The sequence below is a fragment of the Peromyscus californicus genome, unplaced genomic scaffold (assembly GCF_007827085.1).
Source record: "Peromyscus californicus insignis strain IS unplaced genomic scaffold, ASM782708v3 Scaffold_7__1_contigs__length_154581171, whole genome shotgun sequence".
Lineage (NCBI taxonomy): Eukaryota > Metazoa > Chordata > Mammalia > Rodentia > Cricetidae > Peromyscus > Peromyscus californicus.
Genome location: NW_026294595.1, coordinates 85,985,251 through 86,007,060, shown reverse-complemented (window position 1 = coordinate 86,007,060; position 21,810 = coordinate 85,985,251). Strand labels below are relative to the sequence as shown.

At 35.5% G+C, this 21,810-nt stretch overlaps 1 protein-coding gene across 1 annotated transcript; it reads right to left on the bottom strand.

Annotated features, from left to right (window-relative positions):
- Window positions 1-20,457: 20,457 nt before the first annotated feature.
- Window positions 20,458-21,375, bottom strand: LOC128102109 (olfactory receptor 4K14-like). Its single transcript, XM_052725638.1, has one exon. It carries the CDS (start codon window positions 21,373-21,375, stop codon window positions 20,458-20,460), a length of 918 nt encoding a protein of 305 aa, XP_052581598.1.
- Between the last annotated feature and the right edge of the window lie 435 nt (window positions 21,376-21,810).

Genomic DNA, 21,810 nt, shown 5'->3' with positions numbered 1-21,810 from the left:
TTTCTCCAATGAATATCTGAGACATAGTTAGAGCCTCTTTATTTGACTATCATAATTCCGGAATGACAACCTATTATCATATTTCAGACATAAACACAGAATTTCCAGACACAAGTCTGTTATTGACTGTGTATGAACAGAGTTGAACCAAATCCACTACAAACTGTGAGAGAAACTATTCATTGAATAAATTGAGAACACATGTGCTTAAGACACATTGTTAGCATTATGTCTTTGCTTTAACTTTTGACTAATCCATTGAATTACATCTCCTAACATTCATATATTGACAGGCTTGAAGATGTTACATATTGTCATATATTTATTGACTTTCTACTCTAGAAGGTTTGCTTTCATATCATAGCTTGAATAATTTATACATGAAATTATTTTCCTGCTTCTCAATCTTTTCTTCCTTCCTTCCTTGACTTTCTTCCTTTATTTATTCCTCATCTTAATTTCTGTACTTTTTTATTATACTGCTAGGTTTGAAGTTGGAAGATTAGAAAATTAAGTTATTAGCGAGTATTGTGTAATTTTGTTTTAAGTACTTTAAAGACATTATATTTTATTGAAAATAATGCTTATTGATTTTCCTGTGTCAATAAATTCAATAAAGTAGCAAAGCTGTAGGGCAAACATATCTGTTTGTCTCTAAGCCCTCTAATACCACTTTGCAACTATAAAGTAACTGATAGGTAACTTGATTTTGAGTATTCTAGGATAACTAATGACATTTGTAAAACAAGGCACTTTTCTCTTTATTGTGAAATATAAATACAGTGTTTACATAAAAGCGTAATTTCATTGTGTTCAAAATTCAGTGCACTTAACCTTGAATATCAGTGGCATTTTCACATAACTTTTTATGAATTTTGTGAATTATCAATGAACTATGATTATTCTAATTCTATGTGCTCTCATTTCTCTCCAATCTCGATTAACTACTTTCTTATTGTATTGTTGATATCTTAGGAAAATGCAGCATCTAATAATACAAAGATAATCAGACAATATTAGAGTAAGTTTAGTGACCTGTGAACACCATACTTCTCCAAGTTGAGAGACACAGAACTTGTAAGATTATAAGATATCATTAGATAGTAAAACTGCTTTAAGTTTTCAGAAAGCTTAAGGATTTGTTGGAAGGGAAAACTTGTATAATATTTTTTGTCAAACTCAATAATTACAAATGCAAGAGTTCCTGCAAAATCATCAAGGAGGTTAAAAAATATATATGTGCTATTAAAACAAGCAAACATTCAGTAGAGGCAGGTCCAAGCCCTTCCCTCTGCCTTAAGGCTCCATGAGGTGTCCCATCATAGGTAGTGGGCTCCACAAAGCCTGCTCATGCCCCAGAGTGGGGAGTGGGTTGGGAGGGGGAGGCTGGGAAGGAGGGAGGAAAGAAGAGGGGGATCTTTGACGGCTGTGTAAAATGAATTAAATTTTTTTCTTAATAATAAAAAAAGAAAAAAACAAGCAAACAAATCTTAAATCAGTAGTTAAGATGAAAAATGATGCAACAATCATTTTATGAAGTACTCAATCTACAGGAGTCACCTTGTAAAACAGATCCTACCTTTTGGATGATGTTTTCTCTAATTTCCCTTGAATCTGAAACTATTATATGTAGTTTCTGCTGTGACCAGTGTTGCAGAGAGTATTTCACCTCAGTGTGGTTTATATACACTGACAAGAGTTGTGTCTGTCTTGGAAAGTTTCCCATAAACAGGACCAAGCAGCTGAAAAGAGTTTTGCTTTCATAATCCTTGGGGATCCCTAGCCTCCAACTTCTCTTGAATTGAATACAAGAGCTCAATAATAAAGAAAACAATTCCTTTCATTTTATAAATATTTTGTAATTTTTACACTAGCATTTTGTTATGTGTTCTGATAACATACATGTTGTAAGATAAATTACATGGGCCAGTGAGATGCAATAGCAGGCAAAGTTAGTTGTTGACAGGCAGATGTGACTGAGTCTCTGTTGGTGGAAGAAGAGACCAACTCATTCAAGGTGTCTTCTGATCTCTATAATGTGCTGTTACATGGGTGAGTGCACATATATAGATATGCCTACATACATGTGCATGTTCACACACACATGTAAATAAATGTAACAATTTTTGTCTTTATTTTATTTAATTTATTGTTAATGTTAAAGGCAAACCAATTACATAGTAACATGACCATTCCGACTTGTTCACAAAGTGATTATTGAGTTCTATCTTCCAGTTCGCTCATTTCACCACTCATCATCTGATTAATGTGATAAAGAATGAATATTCACAAAGGCATGAATGTACTTTGACAACTCCAATACATTCAAGACTTAAGAAGCTCCAAAATTTGTGAAAATGTATTCAGAATCAGAGCCATGTGTCATCTTTTCCATACTTGTTATTTTAGGTATTTTGGCTGAGTTTGTTTAGCAAGTACAGCATCAAACTTACTAGTAGTTACTGTGGTAGCTACTTTTTCAACTAAGTGGAATACAAACACCTAAAATCTCTCATTTGATATTAACTTATGAAACATACTCAATAAGTTTCACATTTTTTAATTTATTTTAAATGGTAGTATAAGAACTCTAGTTGCTATTTTGTTATTATTCTGTTTGCTGGATAGAAACTTTTGAAAAGTCCAGTTTCTGTCACTGGGTAGCAAAACGTACTTCTTCAATTTGGTGTTGTTTGTGCTTTATAGATTTACGTTATCTTTTGGATACACAAACCTCATTCTTCATTGGACAGCGTGAACGCTTTGATTTTTTTTTAAGTTAAATTTGAAGATGCATATGTCTTTAGTATTCCCTCAGCTCTGAGATGTACTAAGTACTGTGATTGCAGAGGCCAGGACTACTCATTTTTTTTTAACAGAGAAATAATTTTGTCTGGAGTTTTACAGTTCACATATATATTTAGACAACCGTCTTATCACCTGGAAATGACAACTTTTTTTCTTGCTGATAGTATTTTGTTACTTCATGATCAACCCACATAGCATACCTATAACTTAGGGAAACAATCTTATAATGTATACAATTTGTCATTAGTTTTAAAACCATTTTATTGAGAATAAGCATCTCACACACACACACACACAGAGTAAAATTGCATATTAGTATTTTACATAGACACTATGTGTGCATTAAAAGCATCTAAAATTTGTCATCTTTTTATCATATAATAGTTTTTAATTATACTTTTTAATCTACATAATAATTATTTAGAATTATTAGCCATATCTAACTGAAATTTATAAACTCTAATATCCTCCTATTTCTTCATCCAATCTTTTACTGGTGATCACAGTTCCATCACTTTCTGTTTATTTAACTTTTTAAAAGTCTGCATATAACTGGAAGCATACATCATTGTGTGTATGTCGGGGGGGGCGTGTGGGTATCTTGCTTTCTTCATGTAGCATAATGTCCTCCATATTCAACACTGGCAATTCATTATTTTTTAAAAAGAAAAAAAGAAAAGATGATCATGAGGAAAAAAAATGTATTGAGCAAGGACTAGAGAGTCCCATCCAACAACTCAAACTCAAAAACCATAGAGTCATTTATTTGGTCCATTGACTTGAACAGTGGAGTGGATTTCAAAGCATCTGTTGTTAGAAAAATGACAAAAATCATACCCCATGATAGTAAGGTGTATTCACATTGATCCCAATACTTTGTTCTTGTGTGAAAAACATGAAAGTAGAGATACCTGGATTGAATAACAGTAGGAAAGTGAAGTGTCGTGATGAGGAGATTACACAAGAAAAGATGGGAAACAGCAGGGTGAAATAGCTTGTGTCTTTAGTCATAGTATGTACAATGGTGAGGCAGGAGACTCATAGGTTAAAAGCCTTCCTGGCTTACAAAATGACCCTTTTATAGTAAATCACTGAATCAATAAAGAAGGAAAGAAAACTGCTAACCCATTGAATTGAATGAATACAATGGACTAATTTCCTTATTTTTCCAGAAGAAGATGTTTTGTGTTTGATTTTGTTTGCTTTGACACACAAAGATGCATTTATTTCTCCTATGGCTTGTCTCCTATGAGTTTTCCCACTCAGGTTACAGTAATTTCTGTTATATTTGACATTAATACTTTTCTTGACAAACTGAACATTTTGCCAGGTTTACCTGTGTATGTTTTGTTTTGTTTGCACAAGTTACTGTGGATATCAGATACACATATTGAGGTCATTCACAACATTGAAATAATGACTCAATAATACAGGCATGGATTTATTTATTAATGCATTATTCCCTATAAAGATACAGTACACATATGGAAGTAAAGTATGATAAGCAATGCTATATATCAACACATATATTATCTATTAATATATTTTTTCTACAAAAGACACTATGCTTAGCACATTATCTAACTTCAATTTCACAAAATTTCCTGTGCTGTACTTTTATAACCATTTTATACAGGGAGACACCAAATTTTAGAGGGATAGAATATCAGAGTTATGTTGTTGATTGTTTTACTCTATTAGTCTTTTCGGGGGCCTACCATGCAGCTCCCAAATAAGTCACACATGGAGGCTTATTCTTAATTATAAATACCTAGCCTTAGCTTGGCTTGTTTCTCACCAGCTTTTTTTTTTTAACTTCAAATTATCCCATCTACATTTTGCCTCTGGGCTTTTTCCTTTTCTGACTTCTGTATATCTTGCTTTCACTCTTACTCTGTGCTGGCTGTGTGGCTGTATCCTCCTAGTAGCCTCCTCTACTGTTCTCTTGCTCTTTCTTCTTTTCCTCTCAGATTTCTCCTTCTAATTATTCTATCTTCCTGCCAACCCCACCTGTCCTTTCTCCTGCCTTGCAATTGGCCATTCAGCTGTTTATTAGACCAGTCAGGTATTTTAGACAGGCACAATAACACAGCTTCACAGAGTTAAACAAATGCAACATAAAAGAATGCAACACATCTTGGTACCATTAAACAATGTTTCACAGCATAAACAAATATAACACATCTTAAAATAATATTCTACAACAGAGTTAGGTCTTGTATCCCTATTTGATGAGTATGGTAATCCATACTCCTAATTATCACACTGTATTCTCAAATGACAGCCCCTTAAATATATGCTTTGGATCTTCCAAAAAGCAGCCCCTCAAATACATGCTGATGGATCCATCAACTAAATATTACATAATTTCTACTTTCCTTTAAATACTAACACACTGACCTCCTTTTTTGTTGTTTTCTTTTTTGGTTGTTGTTATTTCTGGTTTTTTTTTTTTTTTTTTTTTTTGGTTTTTCGAGACAGGGTTTCTCTGTGTAGCTTTGCGCCTGTCCTGGAACTCACTTGGTAGCCCAGGCTGGCCTCGAACTCACAGAGATCCGCCTGGCTCTGCCTCCCGAGTGCTGGGATTAAAGGCGTGCGCCACCACCGCCCGGCTATTTCTGTTTTTAAATCTAGATAATTTTTGCGGTAACACTTGGGAGGCAGCAACATCTGAGGATCCTGAATTTAAGATCATTCTGTGATGGGTAGTTAATTGGAGTCAGCCTTGGTTATAGGAAAGCCTGTCTTATTTTGCTATACCTATACCTGCAGATCAGTGCCTTGCTCAGCCATCATCAGAGAAACTTCTTGCATTATATTAGAACAATCACAGAGATACACAACTGGACAATGTGTGGAAAGTGGGAGATGTTGCAACACTCAATCTTAATTGGAAGGTCTTCATCAAGCTCCTCCCCTCAGAGCTTGGGATGCTATGTGGAAGAGGAAGCAGAAAGATTTTAAGAACCAGAGACGTGGATGGCACCAAGGAAACAGTGTCTTCCAGACACAACAGAACTAATTCACTATTAACCCAAAGAGACTGTGACAGCATGCACAAAGCCTGCACATTCATTTACGTTCAATTTCTGAGAGGTAGAAGTGGATCGAAGCTCACATACCTAACCAAGAAGCTATCTTCAATATAAGTCTGCTTGCAAAGGAAAAATTAGATTTCTCTAGTGGAGACTCATTGGGTATATCAACCACACTTTAAGTTCAATATCTGGTAGTGTATGGCCAACACAAAATGAACTCTGGTATTTTTGTAGACCTTTTGTCTCATATTGCTTTGTTTGGATTTTTTTTTTTGTCTTACTGGTCTTTTGCTTGTAAACCACAGTTTCTGATTTTGTGTTTTAATTTTTGTATGTATTTCTTTTTCTTTTATTCAGATTTCTTTGTTTTTTGTTTACTTGTTTGTTTTCTAAAGGGAGAGATAAAGAAAGAAGCTGTAATTGGTTTGATGGAGAAGTTGAACAAGATCTGGGAAGAGTTAGGGTAAGGGAAACTGTGATAAGAATAAGTTGTATGATAAAAACATATTTAATTGAAATAAAAAAAATAGCAAGCAAGCAAACAAACAATTCAGACCCTAGATTTATCTTTGCATTCTAATTAGTCCTTCTACTTTAACTTCTCATTGATAAAAGTGCCATCACCTTTTATCTTTCAAATATATTTTCCTTTTTACAGTCATTTTTAGAGAAAAATAATTATAATTCTAGATATCCTATGAAATAATCACTTTCAACCTTATTTTTGTGGACATCATTGCAGAATTTGATGTTCTTTATCATTGCCTTATTCCTATACTTTTCTACCTATGGCTTTTTGGCATGTATTATTGGGTGTTTCTCTTTCATCATCACAGAGATCCTATTTCTTCAAATTATAAAAAGTAGCATGCTATATTTTCAGTGAAACAACTTTAAGTTTATATATGAATCAGGTATTATTTTTTCTAGACTAAATATATGCATTTCATATATTTACATTCAGAGAGTTGTTACTTTTAGATTTCCATGCTCAATTTTTCTTTTTCTGTGTCATATTTTATTAACTGTCATGTATGAATGATTTTGTTGTCTCTTTTTTCCTCCTGTTTAATTAATTTTATTTGATACTTTTGGATCTGTCTATCTAAAGATACAGGTTGTCAATTTGACTTTGCTGCCTAATCCTTGGGTGCATTTATTAACATTTTGAAATTTAAGCATAGTGTATAAAATTTTGATAAATTAACATACTATTTAAAGTCTATTACTACATTGATCATAGGAAATGAATATAATGCATGAATTACTAAATTTCCTAATTGATATCTAGATTAATACTATTAAAGAATAGGAAATATTGAGAAATTATTTCTTCAAGTCTTGAATGGAATTTTTAAATTGTCAACTTCTGATTACAAGTGAAATATTAAAAACAAAAGGTAAGAAAAGACTTTTGGAGCTATGTATTAATGGTATTTTATCAAGTAGACATGAATCTAAATCATGGAATGCTGTTTGAAACAAAGTACCGACGGGCGGTGGTGGCGCACGCCTTTAATCCCAGCACTCGGGAGGCAGAGCCAGGCGGATCTCTGTGAGTTCGAGGCCAGCCTGGACTACCAAGTGAGTTCCAGGAAAGGCGCAAAGCTACACAGAGAAACCCTGTCTCGAAAAACCAAAAAAAAAAAAAAAAAAAAAAAAAAGAAAAAAAAAAAAAAGAAACAAAGTACCAAAATTTCAGTTATCAATTGCCAAATCACACATCTGCCTTCCAAATTAAGACAAGGAGGGATACTATATGTAACAAGATAATCAAATGTGAAAGTCTATAACAGTCAGTTATAGACTTATATGGAAAATGACATCAAGAACATACATGATATATACATTCTCTTAAAATCTATATTTTATAATATATTTGATTCCCTGAATAAAATGCAAAATTGCACCACAGTAATAAAGACATCTCAGAGTTATGAAATGATCAATTCCCAGAAGTCTAATCCATGGATTAACAGCAAAATTCCTGAAAAGTACAGAGTATGTGATGGAATAATAGAAAATGGACTACATGAAATTTGGGAAAACAGTGAGTGATTAAGCAAAATAAACTATATATGCCTAGTTTAGAATGGGTCATGACCTTGTAATATTTAAAAGTGATAATTTTATCAAAATACAACAGAAGCTACAAGCAGACTATTTTTCAAAACATTTCAGATTTTGTATATGCCAGGAAACTTCATGTATCAAAAGTCCCTTTAAACACTGATACATCTCGCCAGTAAAAGGTAGTAGGAATTAAATGAAATTTAATTCACCTATATTTCTAAGAACTAAAAAATTCTGTGTTCCTATAATTTTGTTGTAAGATTGATGTAATTTTTTCATAAAAATATTTAGTTCTTCATATATTTCCAACAAGTACCACGAAACACAATTTTTACCCACAACCTCCTTTGACTATAAACACTTCCAAAGCCATTAAATTTTGTTTCATTTATATTACTAGAAAAAGATGAAGACATACCCTCTAAAGTGTGCAGTGGGGTCCACAACTCAGGTGTGCTGGCTGAGAGTATTCCAAGATACTGGCAAGAAGGTTGGTTGCAAGCTTGGAGAAAGGGGGGTGAGTGGAGAGTTTATGGCTGCTTTAGGAGAGCTGCAGATCATAGGATTAAAATATCTTATACTTAGCCATGGAATATTTAAGGATCCACAAAATGAACAGAGTTCTCTTTGGAGTTACTTGGGATCTTTTTTTTTTTTTTTTGCTGAAAATTATCTTCATTTTGTTACTCTGTTATTAACATTATACGTGGCTGCTTTCCTGCATAAGGAAAGGGTACTTCTTAATTGCAAGATAAAATTTATGACCCATAAGAGATTGGATTAGCTTTTCTCTGATTTAGATCTAGGTTTTCTAATGTCCAGATCCAGAACATTTAAAATATGCCTATGTAGCTAATATTCAGTATACATTGGTAAACACAAACCCTTCAAATTTCAGTCTCATTGTTTTAGTTACTTTTCTATTGCTATGACAACACACCATGATGAAAGCAACTTATAAAAGAAAGCATTTAATTTGGGACTCATGTTTTAAGAGGCCTATAGACCATGGCCATCATGGCAGGGAGCAGAGCAGCAGGCAACAGGCAGGCATGACATTGGAGCAGTAGCCAAGAGCTCATATCTTATCCACCAACATGAGGGAGGGAGGGAGGAAAAAAGAGAGAGAGAAAAAAAAAAGAGAGATTTAACTGAGAATGATATGGGCTTTTGAAAGTTCAAAGTACACCTCCAATTGACACACCTTCTACAACACAGCCACACCTGATACTTCTCCAACAATTCAACCAGCTGTAGGACAACCATTTAAATACATGGGCTTTTGAGGACCTTTCTTTTATTTATTTAAGAAATTTTTCTTTTTACAAACCAACCACAGATTTCCCTCCCCTCCCTCTTCCCACTCCCCATCGTCAGCCTTTCCATCCCACTTCCCATCCCCTCCAAAAGGGTGAAGGCTCCCATGGGGAGTTAGTAAAGCCTACTACATTTATTTGAGGCAAGACTAAGCCCCTCCCCCCTACATCAAGGCTGAGCAAGGTGTCTCACCACAGGTAACTGGCTCCAGAAAACCAGCTCATGTACCACTGCCGGGAGCCAGTCAGACTTATTATGGTTCTTATTAAACAACCATATTCCATTTCTGGCTCCCCTAGGTTGTAGCCATATCATAATTCAAATGCATTGAGTCCAACCTCAAAAGTCTCTGTTGTCGTTCACAGTCTCAACACAGTTGAAAAACACAGTCTTTTCTGGACTCAAGGCAGTCCTTTAATTGTAACCCTCTCTAAAAGGATCACAATTAAAGCTGGAGGTAGATCTAGTTCCAATTTTCTGAGAAACCACCATATTGATTTTCAGAGTTGCTTGTATAAGTTTGTACTCCCACCAGGAGTGGAGTATTCCACTTGCTCCGCATCCTCTGAAGCATGAGCTGTCACTTGTGTTTTTGATAACAGGTTGTCTGACAAATGTGAGATGGAATCTAAAGGAATTTTGATTTGCATTTCCCTGATGCCTAAAGATGTTGGACATTTCTTTAAGTGTTTCTCAGCCATTTTGATTTCCTCTGTTGAGAATTGTCTATTTGGATCTGTACCCCATTTTTAAATAGGATTATTTAGTTTGTTGATGTCTAGAAGACCCAGCTCTACCACTTCTGGGCATATACCCAAAGGATGCTCTATTCTATCACAAAGATACTTGCTCAACTACGTTCATAGCATCTTTACTCAAAAGAGCCAGAACCGGAAACAACCTAGATGTTCCTCAACCAAAGAATGGATAAAGAAAATGTGGTATATTTGCACATTGAAGTATTACTCAGTTTTGAAAAACAATGACATCATGAAATTTGTAGGCAAATGAATGGAACTTGAAAAAAATCATCCTGAGCGTGGTGACTCAGACTCAGAAAGATAAACATGAGTGTTCTGCAATGGGAGTCTAGCAAAATCACCATCAAAAAGACCAGAGAGACTTCATTCAGCAACTGATGGGAGCAGGGAGAGTCCCACAGACAAACATTAGGCAAAGCTTGGGGAGTCCTGCATACAGGTGGTAGGGGGAAGAATGATCACAGGAACCAGAAGGGACAAGGACATCACAGAACATGGCCCACAGAATCAACTGACTAGAACTCATGGGAGCTCTCTGACCTAGATCCTCTACATATATGTTATGGCTGAGTAGCTTGATATTCTTCTGGAACTCTTAAGGGTGGGAGTGAGAGCTGTATCTGACTCTTTTGTCTGCTTGTAGGACACTTTTCCTCCTACAGGAGTTACCTTGTCTAGTCTTGATGTGATGGTATGTGTTTGGTATTGTTGTAGCATATTATACCATGTTTGGTTAATGTCCCTAGGAGGCCTGTTCTTTTCTGAGGGGAGACAAAGTGATGTGGATCTGGGGGAGATGGGAGGAGAAGGAGGAGGAGAGACTGCGGGGATGGGAGAGAAGGGAAACTGTGGTCAGGATGTAGTATATGTGAGAAGAATAAAAAGTAATAATAATAAAAGAAAAATCATCTTGAGGGAGTTGATTTTCTTCCTCTAACACGTAGATTTTGAGCATTGACTTGGGGTCATTAGGCTTGGCAGCAAGCTCCCTTACCTGATAAGTTGTTCCACTGGCCTCCACTGTGCTTCTTCTTGAAACACAAATTATATAGAAGCAATTTCACTGAATTGCTAAAATTTAATTAAGATCATAGTCTTTAAATCACGTGGGCAGTAAGAACTCATTTTTCATTCTAATTATAGTTTAGCAAGAAGTCCTCATAGTGTTCTATTTTTATAGTATGCCTGTGCGTAGGTGAAAGTAACTTGTGTGTAGGTTTCAGATCACTTATAAAATAACAATGATTTGAGAAATGAGGAAGAGGTGCAGAGTGAATACGTGCAAGATCTCTGTAGTAGTGAAAAGCATTATGGAATGCAATCTAGTGAGCCTCGCACATCAGTGCAGTCACGATTCCAAGGCTGCCTACTGTGGTCTCCATATGGATAACTGTCAATAGTGAGTCCTAGATCAGACTGTGGTCTATGTTGCACATTCCTCCTTGATGTGAGCTCCTGATGATTATGGGGCAGGGCCAGACATTTTCTTCAGCTGTGACCCGCTGAAGAGCTCACCATTCTCCAGAGATGATTCCAAACCAATGGACACACAGATGACCCTTGGAATCCAAGTGGGCCAAAAAGTAAAAATAAAACAATAAAACAAAACAAAACAAAAAGAACATAAATGTAGAAAGGGACTAGTGTGCATGTGGCTGGGGAAGTGGGTGATAGGAGTGGGAGGGAAGTAAGGGGTCAGATGCAATCAGCTTATTGCAGATATTGTCAAAGAACAAATTTCACAAAAGGAAAAATGGTGACTTAAAATTTTAGATAGTGAAATCTATCTGAGATAATATTTTAGCTGAGATAATATTTTAGGAGAAAGATACCAAAACTTCCTAATATATTTCCCATATGCTCAAGGTGTGTAGACAGACATGAGTCTTGCTTATCTCTAATCTGATTTCAGGAAAACAAGATAGAGGTATCTGCATGTTTTTTTTAGTTTATGTTGTAAGAACATCTTTAACTTATTAGTATATACTTACAAATTGTTCATGAACTATTAGGATACAATATTCAAGAAATTGTGACTTATGTCTCTTTTTAGGAATACACTAGATAGTAAACTACTGTAAATGTATATACATATAGTTTTATCCAGGAAATGGCATACATTATCAAATGGTAACTTACATGAACAGTCTATACATATATGCGTAAATATATGTATATTCATATGTACATTATATATATATGTATATATATATAATGTTTTCTTTCTTTCTTTTTTTTTCTTTTTTTGTTTTTTTTGAGACAAGGTTTCTTTGTGTGGCTTTGCACCTTTCCTGGAACTTGCTTTGTAGACCAGGGTGGCCTCGAACTCACAGAAATCTGCCTGGCTCTGCATCTCGAGTGTGGGATTAAAGGCTGCCTGGTGATATAATGTTTTCAAAAGCATATAATTTTTACCACACTGTCCTTCTTTCATGATATAAAGAAAAATCAATGTCATAAAATAATTTTTGGACTTAAGGAAGTGTATTCTAATATTATGAACACTGTCCTTTCAGTTGTGGAACAAAACAAGGGAAAAATAATTTCATTTGAATGAGGACAAATTGGAAAATGAGATTATGTCAATATGAAGCAACTAGCATTATGATTTGGTTTGTAAATCATTTTGATCTCTAAGAGTATGTAGACCTCAAAAATATCTTCAGTATCTTCTATAGTGAGTTGGGATTGAAATATAATGATATATTTTTAAATTATTATTATTATTATTATTATTCTAAATAATATTCTTACAGTGGTTGAAGAGGTGAGTGACATTGTCTGAGGCAAATTTATTTGCTGTTTACCACCCATTTGGGGGATTTAAAATTTTATTAGTGAATATAAATTGAACAAGCAATGACTTTTATGTCACATTTTAATCTACTCATCTGGTAATCTACTCATTTGATGACAATTGTGCTCTATCACCTCTCACATTCCTCCTTTTCCATCCTCTTGGGTCCTTATCTCTTTTTAATATTAATTTTCTTTTATTCATATCTTTCTTTTTCTACATTAAATTTCATTTTTTAATGACAGTTCTTTATGACATTTAATCATCTCTACTAATGCTGTGGGATGGTCTGTATGTCAAATTACACTGATTGGTCAATAAATAAAACACTGATTGGCCAGTAGCTAGGCAGGAAGTATAGGCGGGACTAACAGAGAGGAGAAAAGAAAGAACAGGAAGGCAGGAGTCACTGCCAGCCACTGCCATGACAAGCAGCATGTGAAGATGCCAGTAAGCCACGAGCCATGTGGCAAGGTATAGATTTATGGAAATGGATTAATTTAAGCTGTAAGAACAGTTAGCAAGAAGCCTGCCAAGGCCATACAGTTTGTAAGCAATATAAGTCTCTGTGTTTACTTGGTTGGGTCTGAGCGGCTGTGGGACTGGCTGGTGACAGAGATTTGTCCTGACTGTGGGCCAGGCAGGAAAACTCCAGCTACATACTACTATTAGTAATTGGATCACAGGTATCTCCATTTTCAAACCATGCGTTAGTGTTGTTTCAGGTACCATGAAGTAGCAGATCCTTCTCCTACTGTAAAAGCTCACCCGTATGAGGGAGCATTCAGGTCAGGGCCACCTCAGGGCCTCTGGGCCCTGTGTCTTAAGTGAATGGTGTCTTCAGCTCCAAGCAAGAGATGTCCTCTGCTGACCCCCCTGTCCTCAACATATACTTTCCCAAACATAAATGGCAGTAATAATGTTAAAAAAAAGTCATTCTTGATGACTAAATATAAAATTTTTTCATGTATTTATTAGCCATCTGTATTTCTTTTTGAAAAATATCTACTCAGTTCATTGGCCCACTTATTTTTATTGCATTAATTTTTGGCTTTAGTGTTTAATTTTTTTTAGTTCTTTATATAGTGTGCATTATAATCCCTTATTGGGAAAATAATAGTAGAGATTTTTCTCTTGTTCTTTAGCTATTTCTTCACTCTGTTACTTGTTGCCTTTGCTTTGTAGAAGTTTTTTAATTTCCTGCAATCCTATTTGTCAATTCTTTATACTATTTCCTATGTTTTGGAGTATTATTCAGAAGGTCCTTGAGTATGTTTCAATGATGTTTTTCTCTCCTTCAGTAATTTCAAAGTTTCAGGTAACACAATAAATAATTATTCAAAAAATAACATTTAGTTTTATGTGTAAGTGTGTTTGTGATAAGTCTTTGATCCATTCTGAATTTTATTTTGTAAGAACTACAGATGCAGTGAGATTCTTTCTTCTGATTTACTAAAGAGATTACCCTATCCTCCACTGTATATTTTTGACATGTTGCAAAAAGTCAAATAGCTTTGCTTTGTAAGTTTATTTTTAAGCCATGTATCAGTCACCATTATTATTTTGTGCCTGTCACATGCTGTTTGTAACCCTGACTCTGTGGTATAATTTGAAGTCAGGTGCTGTGAGACATCTGACATTACTTCCTTTGCTAAAGATTCCCTTGACTGTTTGGATGAACTTGTACTTACTTATAATGCTAGGATCATGTTTTTCTACTGAAATGAATGCCAACAGAATTTTGAGAGGTGTTAGGTTGGATGGTTAAGCATTTAGTAAATATATATCAAATTATCTTAGCCTGAAATTGCAGGCAGGTAGTTCCAGCTCCTTGGGAGGCTAGGGTGGAAAATTGCTGTCAAAGACAACCTGAGCCATTTAATAAGATCATATTTCAAATTTACAGTATAAAAATAATTGGATTATACTAGCAATGCATAGCTGAGTCTTAAAGAGATTGCCTAGCATACATGAGACCTTGGGGTTAACCCTTAATACCAAAAATATAAAACAAGACAAAAACCTCACAAAAAACCAGAAAAACAAAACAAAAAAACCCAAAACTTCCCAATAAAAAACAACAGCAACACAAAAACAAATGAAAGAAATCATTGAGATTTTGAGATAATATTTTAACTTACTCAGAATGTCTGTCATCAAAAGAACAAAAATATAAATCATGCTAAGTGAAATGACACTGATTCAGGAATATGAACATTGTAAAATACTGTTTTTATAAATGAGAGTAGAAGAAGGAGTAACTGGGAAGAAGAAGGGCAACAGTGGGTGCAGAAATGGGGAAATATGTGACAATAAGTGGAATGAGTATGATTATTGTACATTATAGTTTTATGAACATCTTACAATGAAATCACTACTTTTACAGTTAATAATATACACTTAAGGTAATCTTGCTTGTGAGATGGCTCAGTGATTGTAGAACTTGTTGATCTTAAAGAAAACTTGGGTTCAATTCTCAGTACCTTTGATGCAATTCTTAACTTTCTGTTCTAGTTCTGGGGGTCCAATGCCTTTTCTTACCTCCTTATTTTTCTTCACACATGCTACACTGTCATACACTCAGACACACACTTACACATAAGACTACATAGTTCTATTTTAAAATAAGAGACTCTTAATTTAAAAATTTGATTTTAGTAAACATTTTCAAATTCAAATAAACTTTAAACTTATTGATATGATAATATATAATAACCATAAATATTTGTGTGGATGACAGTATTTTTATGTACTTTATTTTCTTATTCAAAGCTTTGATTATATATGCCTTTCTTTTCTTTCTTGATCTTACTACTATATTATAAATTAGTTTGTTATTTAGAATAATCAGCCTCATTTTTGTTGATTCTTTGAATGTCAGAATAAAAATATCTTCATATTTAAAATATATTTCATTCCTTCATTTTTAGTCTGTGATACTTTGTTCATTGATATAATTCTTACTTTACACACACACACATACACACACACACACATACACATCTCTTAAAGCATGATTGTGGCTACAGTCCATATATATATATATATATATATATATATATATATATATATATATACATACTGCTTTTATTAGGATACAAATGAAAAATATCTTTTAAATCTTCTGTTGTGATTATTCTGTTTTCCAACATTTATTTATTTAATTAATTATTCTGGTGTGCATGTGTGGGAAACTACAGCTTATGCTGGAGTGGATGTGGAGCAAAGGGAACGCTCTTCCACTGTTGGTGGGAGTGCAAAATTATATACAGCCACTTTGGAAATCAGTATGGCCATTTCTCAGAAAATTGGGAATCAATCTACCTCAAGACACAGCTATATCACTCTTGGGCATATACCCAAGGAATGCTCAATCATACCACAAGGACACATGCTCAACTGTGTTTGTAGCAGCATTATTCATAACAGCCAGAACCTGGAAACAACCTAGATGCCCATCAACTGAAGAATGGATAAAGAAAATGTGGTTCATATACACAATGGAGTACTGCTCAACAGTTAAAAAAGCAACAACATCATGAAATTTGCAGGCAAATATGTGGAACTAGAAAATATCATCCTGAGTGAGATAACCCAGACTCAGAAGGAAAAACATGGTATGTACTCACTCACTGGTGGATACTAGATGTAAAGCAAAGAATAACCAGACTACAATCCACAGTTCCAGAGAAGCTATCTAACAAGGAGGACCCTAAGAGGGACACATGAATTGCCCAGTGAAGAAGAAATAGATGAGATCCCCATGAGTAAAGTGGGGTTGAGGGGGGCAATTGAGGGTAGGGGATGGGGGATGAGAACATAAGGGAATGTGATGGTGGGCCTGTAATGGGGACAGAGTGGGAGAGCAATGAGAGAGATACCTTGATAGAGGGAGACATCACAGTGATAGGGAGAAACTGGGTGCTAGGGAAATTCCCAGGAATCCACAAGGATGACTCCAGCTTAGGCTACTAGCAATGGTGGAGAGGGTGGCTGAGATGGCTTACCCTGGTAATCAGATCAGTGAATACCTTAACTATCATCACAGAGCTTTCATCCAGTAACTGATGGAAGCAGATGAAGAGATCCACAGCCAAGCACCAGGCCAGGCTCCATGAGCCCCATTGAAGAGAGAGAAGAAGGATTTTTTAAGCTAGGGGACATCAAGATCATGATGGGGAAACCTACAGAGAAAATCAAACCAAGCTAGTGGGAACTCATGAACTGTGAACCAATAGCTGTGGAGTCTCCATGGAACTGGACTAGGCTTTCTGCATAAGCAAGACAGTTGTGTAGCTTGATCTGCTTAATAGGCTGCTGTGGATATCGCTCTATATAAATAAAACACTGATTGGCCAGTAGCCAGACAGGAAGTATAGGCAGGACTAACAGAGAGGAGAATTGAGGGAACAGGAAGTCAGAGGGGAAGACTGCTGGAGCCGCCGCCAGGACAAGGAAGATGTAAGGTACCAGTAAGCCACGAGCCATGTGGCAAAGTATAGATTAATAGAAATGGGCTAAATATAAGAGTAAGAGCTAGACAATGATAGGCCTGAGCTAATGGCCAAGCAATTTAAATAATGCAAGAGTCTGTGTGTTTATTTTTTATTTTTTATTTTTTTGGTTTTTCAAGACAGGGTTTCTCTGTGTAGCTTTGCTCCTTTCCTCGAACTCACTTGGTAGCCCAGGCTGGCCTCGAACTCACAGAGATCCGCCTGCCTCTGCCTCTCGAGTGCTGGGATTAAAGGCGCGCGCCACCACCGCCCGGCCTGTGTGTTTATTTTATAAGTCGGCTCTGAGACTGGCAGGACTTGGCGGGAGCTGGAGAGATATACTCCAGCTACAATAGGCTCCCTGGTAGTAGGATCAAGATCCATCCCTGGTGCATAAGTTGGCTTTTTGGAGCCCACTACTTATGATGGGACACCTTGCACAGCCTTGATGCATAGAGAGGGGCTTGGATCTGCCTCCACTGAATGTACCAGGCACTGCTGACTCCCCGTGGGAGGCCTTACTTTTTTGGAGGAGGGAAACAGTTGTGGGTTGGAGAGGAAGGCTGCCGGGCCGGGGGGGTGGGAGGGTGGGGGAGGATGGAAGAGAGGTGTAGCCAGAAGTTTCTCCAGTTCTACCTGGCTCCAAGGTCCCACACCCACTTATAAAATAATCAATCAGAGGCTAAATATTAATTGCAAATTCTATAGCCTATTGGCTCAAGCTTCTTGATAGCTAGCTCTAACAACTTAAATCATAACTATTAATCTATGTATCGCCATATGTTCAATGGCTTTGCTTGCAACCAATTACATGTTGCTCCTTGGACAGTTGTTTGTTGTCTCCTCCACTTTCCTTTCTTCTCCTTTCTCTCTCATTCAAAAGTACCGCCTAACCACCTAAACTTATCCTGCCTCGCCATTGGCCAAACAGCTTCATTTATCAACCAATCAGAGCAACACATACTCACAGCATACAGAAAGACACACAGGCCTGGCAGTGGCGGCACATACCTTTAATCCCAGCACTTAGGAGGCAAAGCTGGGTGATCTCTGTAAGTTCGAGGTCAGCTTGGTCTACAGAGTGAGATCCAGGACAGGAACCAAAACCACAGAGAAACCCTGTCTCGAAAAACCAAAACCATCCAACCAAAAAAACAAAAACGAAAAAGAAAGACATACCACAGCAGAGAGGGGGAATCTCTGGTTGGTATGTAAAATGAATAAAAAATTTCTTAAAAAAAAAAAGAAATATTTGGGAGCTGTAAATCTTCTACCACGTGAATTTATGGGGGATTTAATTCTAGTACTCTGGTTTGGCAGGTAGCTCCTTTACCTGCTGAGCTCTATTATTGGCCTCCATTGTGCTTCTAGAAACCCATATTACATACAAGTAATGACACTGAATTGCTAAAATTTAAATGAAATTTATATTCTTAGAAACTATACAAGCAATAAGAGGTCATTTTATGGGTTAATTATACAGTTTAGCAAGGAGTCCTTAAGGTGTTCTGTTGTTATAGTATGACTGTGGACAGGTGAGGGCAAGCTGTCTATAGGCTTAAAATCACTTATAAAATAATTCTGAGAAAAAATGAGGAAGGGGTTAGAAAGAATGCAAGAACTGTGAAATGTAATCTTGTGGGTATGGTACAGCCAATGCAGTCATGATCCCAAGAAAATGATCACACAAGAAAATCATCAACAGTCAAAGCTCATAGAGTAGCTATGTACTACTATATCTCCTTGCTGAACTGTGAGTTACTGATGATTCTGGGACAGTGCAAGACATTTTCTTCAGTTGAGACCCACTGATAAGGTCATAGTGCCTCAGGGATAGTTGGAAACAATGGACACACAGATACATAGCTATGGGTCATTTCAGTGGATCCCAAAGCAAAACAAAATATATACATGTAGAAAGGGAATTGTACATGTTTTTGTGGCTGGGGAAGGGGATAATAAGAGTGGAGAGGAATAAGAGGTCAGAAACTGTATCAGATGTAATATTGTCAAAGAACATATTTAATTAAAAAATATGGTGACAAAATTGTTGAGAGTTAAATCTGTAAACACATTGGAGATAATTTTTTTTTCTGAAAAAGATACCAGAACCTACAATATGTACACATGAAAGTTTGCAGCCAGACATGAGCCATGCTTTATGTAATCTTATGATTTTGGGAAAACACGATACAGGTATTTGTGTGGTTTTGTTAGATAATTTATGTTATGACAACCTCTTTAACTTATTAGAATATAAATACAAGTTGATTTTAACCATTAGCTCATTAAATATTAGAATGATATTCAAGAAGTTCTCACTTTCATATCTGTTTAGAAATAAATTAGAACTCAAGCTATTGTAAAAGTGTATACCATATAGTTTATCCAGCAAATGACTCACTACATCAAATGATATATAACATGAATCATTATGTATACCATATTATCACGAGCATATAATGTTTACCTAACTGGCCTTAGCAGTTATGTTATTTAATTATATAATATAAAATCATGATCATGCAAATAATTTGTGAACTGAGGAAAGTATATTCAAATATTATAAACAGTTTGTCCTTTCAGTTAAGCAATAAAATATAGGAAAATTCTGAATTCATATGAGTAGTTAAGACTTGAAAACTGACAGAGATTATATCAATATGAGGCAACTAGCATTATGATCTGATTATTTTATCATTTTGATTTCTAAGTGGACGCAGTCTTCACAAATATCTTAAATGTCTTCTGTTACAAAGATAGAATTATGATTGACATAATTTCATATTTCAAAAGATGGTAAAATTGAAAATAAGTCAAAGAGGATTTTGTTAATAACAATGTAATTAAAGTGACATGCATAATTTTGGGAACTCAGATGATGTGTAGTAACATGTGATAATTATTTTTGCAAAATTATTATTATCTTCTCCTCTTCTATATAGAAGTATATTTCAATAGCTATTACTCATTCTAAGTGAGAAAACTATTAACATGATAATTTTGAATATATTTTTCTAATGGTTATTTTCAAAATGATATGCTAATTACAAATCTGATTCCAGAAACAAGTAATTATACTCTTCAATTTCCACTAGAAAATTGTATAAAATGAGGTGCACACAATGAATTTCCCGATAACATAAGATGTCTAAAAATTATTCCAGAACTCACATGTGATTTATCAGCTTCTTTATGGCATTCTTAATATCTCTATTTCTCAGTGTATAGATGGCTGGATTCAGGAGAGGTGTGATGACTGAGTAAAACACAGCAAGAAACTTGTCAACCCAAGTGATGTTGACTGGCCGCAGATAGATGAAAATGACAGGCCCAAAGAACAGCACAACCACAATGATGTGGGATGTACAGGTAGAGAGTGCCTTTGATGAGCCGTCTTTAGAGCGAAGCTGAACAGTTAATAGAATGTAAGTGTAAGATATCAGCAAGAGAATGAAACAAGTTGTTGCTAAAACACCACTGTCAGCTTTTATCACGATTCCAAGAGTATCAGTATCTGTGCAGGCTAATTTCATCACCAAAGGAATATCACAGAAAAAGCTGTCTATTACTCTAGGTCCACAGAAAGGTAGTTCCAAAATCAGAATCAGTTGACTAATGGCATGTATAAATCCAAGGATCCATGATATCAAAACAAGCCAGATGCACTTCTGTTTGTTCATGATGCTGGTGTAGTGGAGTGGCCTGCAGATGGCCACATATCGGTCATACGCCATCGATGCAAGAAGTATCATCTCACCCCCTGCAAAGAAATGCACACAGAGGATCTGGCTCATGCATCCCCCAAAAGAAATTGTTTTACTATCTGTCAGAAGGTCTGTGATTAGTTTGGGGGTAGTAACTGAGGAAAGGCAGAAGTCAATAAATGAGAGATTAGCTAACAGAAAGTACATGGGAGAATGGAGATGATGATCAGTGATGATTAATATCACGACAAAGAAGTTGCCTACCACAGTCATCAGGTAGAGGATGGCAAATGACAGCAGGAGGAAGATCTGTATTTCTTTTGAATTACAAAGTCCCTGAAAAATAAACTCAGACACCACAGACTGGTTTGCTTCTTCCATTTAGTACACTGTGCTCCAATGGGTTGAGAGAGACAGAGCCTAACTATGAATTCCTGAAATAGAAACAGTAACTTAATGTTCAGAGTCAAGTAAGCAAAAAGAATACAAATTACATCTTAGCACTGTATCCAGTCAAATGTAAAATAACTTCCTTGAGTTTGTATATTCTTTCTAATTAGGAATTTTCCTAAATATAGGAAAAACTTTATGTCAGTAGCAAATATTCTGTTTACATTTCCCAGCCTTAAATCTAACTTTTTGGCATGGATTCAAAGGTAATTTTCTTTAATGAATATTTGAGTTATATTTATAACCTCTTCACTTGAATGTCATAATACCAGAATGACAATCCATTGACATATTTTAAACATAAATACAACATTCCCAGGCACAAATCTATTTTTGATTATGTCTGAACAGACAGAATTGTATCAG